The sequence below is a fragment of the Alexandromys fortis genome, unplaced genomic scaffold (genome assembly GCF_014885135.2).
Source record: "Alexandromys fortis isolate MF-2015 unplaced genomic scaffold, M_Fortis_MF-2015_v1.1 scaffold_2_1_26212458, whole genome shotgun sequence".
Lineage (NCBI taxonomy): Eukaryota > Metazoa > Chordata > Mammalia > Rodentia > Cricetidae > Alexandromys > Alexandromys fortis.
In genome coordinates this window covers 1,392,156-1,400,435 of record NW_026067930.1, presented here as the reverse complement: position 1 = coordinate 1,400,435, position 8,280 = coordinate 1,392,156, and the positions used below count along the sequence as shown (strand labels likewise).

The window sequence follows — 8,280 nt, the reverse complement described above, 5'->3', positions numbered from 1 at the left end:
GTCTGTCCAGACTGCTTTATTGTACTGCAAAGTCCAGTGCTCCCCACTTCTGGCTTCTCTTCAAGTGCTACCCAGAGACTGGCTGGAGAAGGCAAATGTGACTTAAGGCGGCCCCAGTAGATACTTGGCAGCTACTTCCCAGTGGCCTGCCCTGTCCAGATCCATGCCTTCTCCACAGCAGGAGGACAGAGCCAAGAAAGTGCTAGGAGGCAGTGAGGAGACAGAGTGGAAGCAGGGAGTTCCAGAGAGAGAAAGATGGAGGTGAGGAGGGACGGGAGGAGGCTGTCTCCAGAGGGAGGCTGTGAGATGGACACCCTGAGAAAAAGCCCTGAGATAAAAGGCCCTAAGAGGCAACAGAGGCATAAAGTGAGGAGTCCATGACAAGCTGGCGAATAAGGCAGAGATAAGGATCCCTGAGGTGAATTAAGCCCCAAAGTGGACCTGAGTCCAGGAGATGGTGGAGGCCTGAGGTGAGGGAGGTGACGAGGAAGAAGCACTGAGCAGAGGGGCTGAGCTCCTAGGGTGGAGAAGCCAAGAGTGAGAGGCAGTGTGGCTATCAGGTGAATTCAAGTGCAGCTCAGTTCAGGTGGTTGTCAGCCAGGTCCCAGACGGTTTTGACACCAGTCTGGCAGCCACCAGTCCATTGGGACCAGACGGGTGCTACGAGCGCTGTATGGCAGTGATGCAGAGTCCTGGCCTCCGAGACCAGAAGACTCATTTTTTGCTTTTGAATGTACCCAGAATCTTGGGAACAAACTTGCCCATTTTACTGTCTCTGGTGTCCTCATCTGCCAGGTTGTCTCCTGCCCCAGTATTGCCAGCTTCCTCCTTTTTGCAGAAGACCTCGAAGCGACTGTAGACACGTTTTTCTTTGCGCATGCTCTCCATGCGGCGCAAGAGCTTGTCACGCTCCTCTGCGCTGGCCGGCAGGGTGCGGCTCTGCCGGCCTTGTGTCCCTATGCTGTCTGAGCGGAAGATGGCTGAACACTTGTCCTTGTCGGACATGTCTGGAGTCAAGTCTCCTGCAGTTGTTGGGCGACCTAGCTCAGGACTGCTGTGAGCTGGGCCTGGAGCAGGGACTCCGCGGTGCTTCTGGCCATGGGCACTGATTTGCTCCAGAATGGCCTTCGTGTCATCTCGCAAGTTGCTGCTGTATAAGGCATTGGCAGTAGCTGAAGCTAAGCGTACCTTTGAGCTTCTCTCTTCTGCGGCAGCCTCTGTGCTGTCACCCCGACCCAGCGAGGGCCGCCGGGGACTCTCAGGCTGCCCATTTTCCTGTGGAACTGGGAAGCTGCCCTCATCCTCCCCTCGCCGTTCGCCTTTGGGGCTTAGAAACTGCCTAAGGCGGAGGGAGCCCTTTCGCAGGACTTCCATGGGACCACCAGCCACCTCTTCCGTGGGTCCTGTCTTCGAAGTCTCCCCAGCGAAGGTGAGACTGCCTCTACGCTCAGGGACAGGAGGCACCGGACTGCCCCTGCGTTCAGGCACTGGGGGCACTGGACTGGTCCTGCGCTCAGGTAGGGGCACCGGGCTGCCCCTCCGGTCTGGGTAGGGCGAAGTGGGACTCCCCTTCTGCTCAATCAATCCTGTGGTCGGGCTGCCCCTCCGAGTGGGGAATCCAGGTGTAGGGCTCCCCTTCCGCTCGGGGTGAGCAGGAGTGGGGCTCCCTTTTGGCTCAGAATAAGGCAGCTGGTGCGTTCCGGGCCCTTCAAGTGGAGGGCTATCTCGCCCTTGTGGAGACAAGGAGCGACCCTGGGCGGAGAGCAAGCGTGAAGGCAGGCGTTCTGTGCTGCCCAGCGTGTCGAGCAGCTGCGCAGCGGTCAGTGAAGCTGCTCCTGGGTGTCGCTCTGCCTCCTGATGTAATTGCTGTGCGAAGGAGTCCCGCAAATCAAGCAAGCAACTCTCAAGGCTGCGGCGCTCAGTTCCCGCTCCTCCTGGTGCTACCACCTCCTCCCGCCAGGACTGGGCCACTACAGCCTTGCTGTGGCTGGAGGCAGTGATGGGACCTCCTACACCACCAGGGTCCCGGGCAGGACCCTTGTATTTCTCCAGTAGCTCCGCCACTTTCGCCGAGGCGCTGGAACGAACAGCCTCTCCACTGGGACCCACAGTTTCACTGACTGTCTGCTCTTTGTGCAGCAGCTGTACCTTTTCTGTGGTGGTTGCTGTGGTCCCACCAGTACCCTCGGCCTGTGAGGCAAAGATGAGGGATGAGCGCAACCTGGAGCTGCGCTGGATGAGCGGATTCAAGCGTGAGCGGAAGGAGTCCTGCTTAACCAGACTTGTTTCCTCTGGGCCCTCTCTCTCGGAGCTATCGCCACCACCGCTTCCTGAGCCTGGCTTTGGTCCCTTGGCTGGGAACGGTGCAGGAGTGCGGAAGGCGGAGGGGAGCAGGTCTCGGCCTCCAGGAACCAGCACTTCATCTTCATAGGCCTCAGCCTCCATAGGCAGACCCTCCTCCCCACCATCACCATGGCAGCCGCTCAGGTAGGAAGCAACGCGCCATTGACGTAGCCCAGCCCGTCCCTCGGGTCCACCCCTGCGCTCAGGCTCCACCTCCGGAGTTGTGTCCAGACCTTGCCTCGTGGATACTTGGCATGGAAAGCGCTGACCCAGGTTGGGACGTGGGGCCCCATTAGGTTCCATACCACGAGGGCCGGTTCCAAAGGCAGGATCCGAACCGTGGCGTACCTCTCGAGAAGCGCTGGATGGAACATATTCTAGCCGTTGGTGCACATCAGCACCGAGTTCTGGGAAGCGGGGCCCAGCACCTAGTGCAAAGTCATCAGGGTCCGCAAAGCCAGGTCGGCCTGCACGAATCTTCTCGAAGAGGCCCTGCGGGCGCGTGGGTGCAAACTGTGGATCCCACTGGTAATGCTGCTGGTAGAGTTGGTCACGTTGGAAGTGGCTGGTCTGGAAACGGAAGTCATCACCATGGCTGAGGAATGTCTGTCGTGACACCTGCCGTGCAGCTGCAAAGTTCTCCATGGCTCCAGCTCCATCAGCTGCTGTGTAGCTGTGCCGCTTGAAGGCATCCATCTCCAAGTGCCGGGCCTGGAAGAAGCCCCGGTGTCCTGCTAGCTCTCCGATAGGTCCAGCCTCAGTGGGACGAGCCAGTGACCGGTGCCCTGCATGGGGCTCCAATGCACCCCCAGGCATACGCTGCAGCTCCTCACGGCGGAAGGCCGATAAGAAGTGGCGGTCAGGGTCTAGGAAAGAGGGGAAGCCCAGGCCTTCTTCCCGGGGCGGTGGGAATAGGAGGTGCGCCCGTTTAGGGAACGAAAAAGGTGTTGGTTGTCCAACCCCGGGGACGCCCACCAGAGGCCCAGCCCCAGAGTATGGAGCAAGTGCATAGGCATCCATGCGGGCTAGCATCCCAGCTGAGGGCACCAGTGGCTCTGACTGCGCGAAGAGGATGCGGAACTCTTCATCGAAGCTGGAGACCAGCTCTCCCTGGAACACATGAGCCAGGCTGCGGTGGATTTTCTCGAAGGACCACATGAAGCTGTGGGCAGGAGAGCGGAAGTCAGGGAGAGGAAGTAGGGCCACAAAGGCATCAGTTGGATAATCAGGGAATTGGGGTTTGTAAGGAGCGGGTCTGAGGGGCTGTGGCAAGGAGGGCTTTATGGGAAAGAACTGCGACCACGGAGGAAGACTCTGTGGGGGAGGGCCAGGACTGAAGGAAACCCACTGGGCATACCTATAACTGCCGCTCATCACTACAGCACAGTCCACCAGCAAGAACTTCTCCTTCAGATGGCCCTTGAATGACTTCCCAGTGCGGCAGTAATAGGTAGGCCCTGCCACTGTGCGCACACGCAGGAACTGGAAGAGAGGGGAGTCAGGTCTTCCTCAAAGGTATTTTTCCCTCCACTCCCCTGGCTTGGTCACTCACATCCACGTGGTGCAGGTTGACGCGACACTTGTCGGCCATGTCTAGGAAGTGCTGAGCGTTCATTTCATCCAGCAGGATGTAGACTGGGACTCGCCTTGCAGCGGCCTCTAGGACTTCACTGAGCAGATCCACGTCAGTGAACATGTCCATCACCACGGCAACCACCTGGGAGGAGGTGGATATCAGGTCAGCCGCAGGGAAGGGTCCTGCCCCTCTACCTATCTCCAGCCACACTTTTACCCACAAGCACTGTAAAATAACCATTAGCCCACCCCAGGAGAGTGGCCACAACTGGGAGAGCAGTAAAAGGGACCCCTGTAGAGGGTCACAGCCTATACCTTTAAGGTACTTCATGGGGTGGGGTGGGGTGGGGTGGGGTGAGGGGCTGCAATCCTGGCCCAGTGTATTCAGATCCCAAGTTGTCCTGGCAGGCTTAATGAGGGATTGGGGGGGGGGGGTTGTCACAACCTGGAGCAGGGACAGAAGCTAGGTGTGCTACCTTACCTAATCTTCCCAGGTTTTGTGGCAGTTTTTTTTTTTTTTAATACAGGCTGTTTTTTTGTTTGTTTGGTTGTTTTTTTTTTTTTTCTTTTTTTTCGAGACAGGGTTTCTCTGTGGCTTTGGAGCCTGTCCTGGAACTAGCTCTGTAGACCAGGCTGGTCTCGAACTCACAGAGATCCGCCTGCCTCTGCCTCCCGAGTGCTGGGATTAAAGGCGTGCGCCACCATTGCCCGGCCCTCCCTGGCTTTTTGTTGTTTCTGTTTGCCAACTGCTTTGGGGGTGGGTTACTCTCATCTGGGCCAGGTCTAAAGAGACCAATATGCCAATGGCCCCAAGTTTCTAGGTACTGGTCATGATTCTGGACAAGCACATATAGAGAGGCCACTAACCAAGTCCCAGGTGACAATGGACAAACTGCAGTGACTCTCCTGCTGAGGTCTGGCTGGCCAGCCCTGGCATCCCCAGCACCAGTAAAGCTTTTATTCTCCCCACACCCTCCTATTCATGTTTCAGGATCCAGCTCAGGCTGCCCCTCACTATCCATCGAGCCCATAATGCACCTGCTGGGCAGAGCGGATCATCCTCCGAGCTTCATCTTTGATGCTGGGGCTGTCAGGTGGCGGTGGCTGAACCAGTGTGGTGACCTCTGTGCCTTGGAAGCCAAAGGTCAGGGGCCAGCCCAGGTCCAGCTCAGGCACAGCCTGGTCTGAGTTCACTGGCCAGTAGGTGCCTGAGGAACCATCCATATCCACATCAGGAGGGCTGCCTTCGGGGGCTTCCCGGGCCACATATTGTGGGGGCTGCAGGTGGCGGCTCACATATTCCACTTCCTCAGGGCACAGGAAGTCAGGTGCCCCCTCAGATGCCAAGAAGCGGTTGTAGGCTTCTCTCCCACCCTCAGTCAGTGCATCCACGGCCAGTCGGTAGTATTCTTTGTAGTGAGGTGGCAGGTACCCAGGTGCCAATGGGTTGTCCCCCTGTGAGCTGCTCTGGGAGCGACGGGCCATGTTGGGGCCAGGGGCCTGGAGGGTCAGGAAGATGCGTTAACTAGTGGCAGTAGGACCCACTTACCTTACCCTCACGAATGGACACACACAGTTGCCAGAGCTGCTAGATCATGGGTATGGCTTATGCCTGGGAGATCTTTGAGGGCTCAACCAAGATAGTCTCAGAAACAGTGCTGTGGGCCATTGGCCCTAAATCCTCTTCCTGGGGCTGAGACCTTGTTCTCAGCAGGGTCTCAAGGACTGCCAGTGTTTGCCCCCTTCTAGGCAGGTAAGAGGTCCCACCTACCCCTCCTTCAGGGTCAATAGATTCGTGGCCCATTTACTTCGTGGATCTTAAAATAAGTTGTTGGTTAAGACACAAATGCAGTCCAGTAGTGAGATTATCCCCCCACTCCCCAAGCGACTGGTCTCGTTGGCCCCTGCCTCTACTGCCTGAAGATCCCAGGCAGTGTTCTGGCCTGTTACCTTCACTGTACACACCTGGGAGGGGCGGCAAGACACTGTACCTGGCCCAAGGTGAGCACAGTGGAGACTGACTCATCCGGGGTTGATGGCTTTAAACCCCACCCACACCTCTACCCTGGGCCCACACCTGTATATTCCCACAGCCCCTGCACTCATCTCCCAGCCCCAACTCCTAAACTTTCCATCTCTCGAAAAGCATCAGCCTTCACTACTGTCCCATCTCAGCCCCTCCCTTGTGGGGTCTCTACTCTATACCCTCCCAGACCCACCCGTGCTGATGGCAATAAAGGCATTCCCAAGACTCTGAATCACACCCTCTCCCCGATACGCTAAGAACGAAGGTAGGGCCTTTACCACATGGCCTGCCAAGTTGTCAGGGCCCCATTACCACGGGCGCTCCAGTACCACACTGTTCTTGTTCTTCGGTGGCTGGGGGCGAGGGGACGGACACAGAAGCTTATGCTTGAGGAAGGCATTAGAAAAAGCAACCTAACACCCAGAATCCTGCACCTCTGGCCCTGGAAGTTGCCTTAGGGCAGGCTCACCCCATTCCCCATTGCTCCTCGGGTTTGGAAAGGCTTGGGACTCTTGTCCTGCCTAGCACACAGGTTCCTGGATGTTAGTCTGGACTAGGAAAAGTAATTCTGCCCAGGAAGAGGAGTGGACCAGTGATACTGGCAGGATGGGGAACCAGCTGCTGTTATTTTGATAACATTGGGGGTCAGGACTCTGCTGTGTGTGACCCAGGGAGCTATAGTGCCTGCCATCCCTGGGGGCAACACATTAACAAGTCCAAATATGACCGAGCTTGGGGGCGGGGACACTCCTATGTCTACTTGCCCTAAGAAGAATGCTCTAAATTCCCTTTGGGGCACTGCCCTGACTGTAGGCCGTTGGTTTTCCTTCCTGTCTGCAGTGTGAGGTGTGGCACACTCTTCTGGGGAGATCAAGGCAGGCCACCTGGGGTAAGAATGCTGGCGTATGTGCTTGGGCAGCCCCCATACTGCACCCAGACTTCAGCAGGCTCACACTACCTGGAGCGTGCTCTCTTGGGGTACTTCCTGATATAAAGAAAACTGAGAACTGAAACGGTCCGGCCTGTGGACTTCTGGCGAGGAATCATCAAAGGCACAAATGGTTGGGAAGGAACCCTAGTCCTGAGTGGCCACTGTGGGACCTGGCCACCCACGACCTCAAATGCCCTTATGTTCTCTCACTGACACACATTCCCCCCTTGACTATGGACTGGCAGTGACCACTCCTATCAGCAATGAACCCCAACAGCCTGCTCGAAGACATTTGCCTATCCAAGTGGGGCCTTACTTAAGAGCCTATCCCACCCAAATCAATGACTCAGCAGGAATCTTCTGTTGCTGACCTCTGACCTGAAGCCACTCTCCAGGCCCTTCACCATTAACAGCACAAGAAAATGTCCCCTCCCCTTCTACCTGACAGGAGGTAGTGTTTCGGCATCTGGAAGTGGGGGGGGGGCATGGGGAGCACCCTGGGCTACTACACAAAGATGGTGACCGTGGCCAAGTAAGGGGTGGGGGCGGTAGGGGACATGAAACTGAGAGATGGGAATTGGTGGGATGGGGCTCAAAGACCGGAAGTTACTGAGTTACAGCTTGCGGGTTAGGCACTGAAAGGCCCCAAGGGTATTACTGTACCCCAGAAAGTTAGCCGCTACCCAGGCCAGGTGTCTTTATCAACTCATCTAGTCCAAGGATGTGGGACCAGGAGTTAGTAGACTCCAGTTTTCCCTGCCCTCCACACAGGGATTCAGCCCTGGACACCTGATTCATGGCGGCTTGGGGAGAGGCTCCGGGAAAGGTACAGGTCTTGCCCAGTTAACATCTAGGCCGCGAAGACGAGTGTGTCGCACCCTTTCTTCTGCCTCCTCCTTGCCGGCATGCCCCTAGGACACCCCTCACCCAGTACCCCGGAGAGCAGTCACCCCGTCCCCGACCCAGCCCCACGCACGCTCTCACTGCACCGCCCGGCCCAGGTCCCGAGATCAGACGCAGGTACCGCGCGAGCGGAGGTCCCGGCCTCCAGTCCTGCGCGTGGCGCAGTGCCCGGCCCGCGCCGGGGAAGGGGCCCTACCTGCCCAGGTGAGCGGGGTCTCGGCACAGGGGCAGCAGGAGCCCACCGCCGCCCAGCGGCCTCGCGGTCTGGTCCGTCCGGCAGCCACTCCCCGCCGCGGCCCGCCCGCCCGTTCGGCCTGATTCACGCGCCCGCCCCCGCCCCGCCCGCGCTCTGCCTCCTGCCTGCCCGGGCAGCACCTGGGCGGGGCGGCCCCACCCCGACGCGCCCGCATTCCTGCGCCCTCCGCGGCCCGGACCCCGGCCGCGACCCCCGAGTTCCCCAGTCTGGCCTCGCTTGCGCCCCCGGCCCCCAGCCCCAACTGCG

General features: G+C 58.3%; 1 protein-coding gene across 2 annotated transcripts; it reads right to left on the bottom strand.

Annotated features, from left to right (window-relative positions):
- Fam83h (family with sequence similarity 83 member H) lies at nucleotides 1-8,120 on the bottom strand. 2 transcript variants are annotated; one of them, XM_050145071.1, is made up of 5 exons: nucleotides 7,975-8,120; nucleotides 4,957-5,418; nucleotides 3,896-4,060; nucleotides 3,701-3,825; nucleotides 1-3,505 (listed from the first exon to the last, which is right to left on the bottom strand). In XM_050145071.1, the coding sequence occupies exons 2-5, from the start codon at nucleotides 5,401-5,403 to the stop codon at nucleotides 715-717; spliced, it is 3,528 nt and encodes a 1,175-aa protein (XP_050001028.1). In that variant the 5' UTR covers nucleotides 5,404-5,418; nucleotides 7,975-8,120; the 3' UTR covers nucleotides 1-714. The 2 variants fall into 2 exon arrangements, with proteins under 2 accessions (XP_050001028.1, XP_050001029.1); XM_050145072.1 differs by lacking the exon at nucleotides 7,975-8,120 and adding an exon at nucleotides 6,223-7,904.
- Between the last annotated feature and the right edge of the window lie 160 nt (nucleotides 8,121-8,280).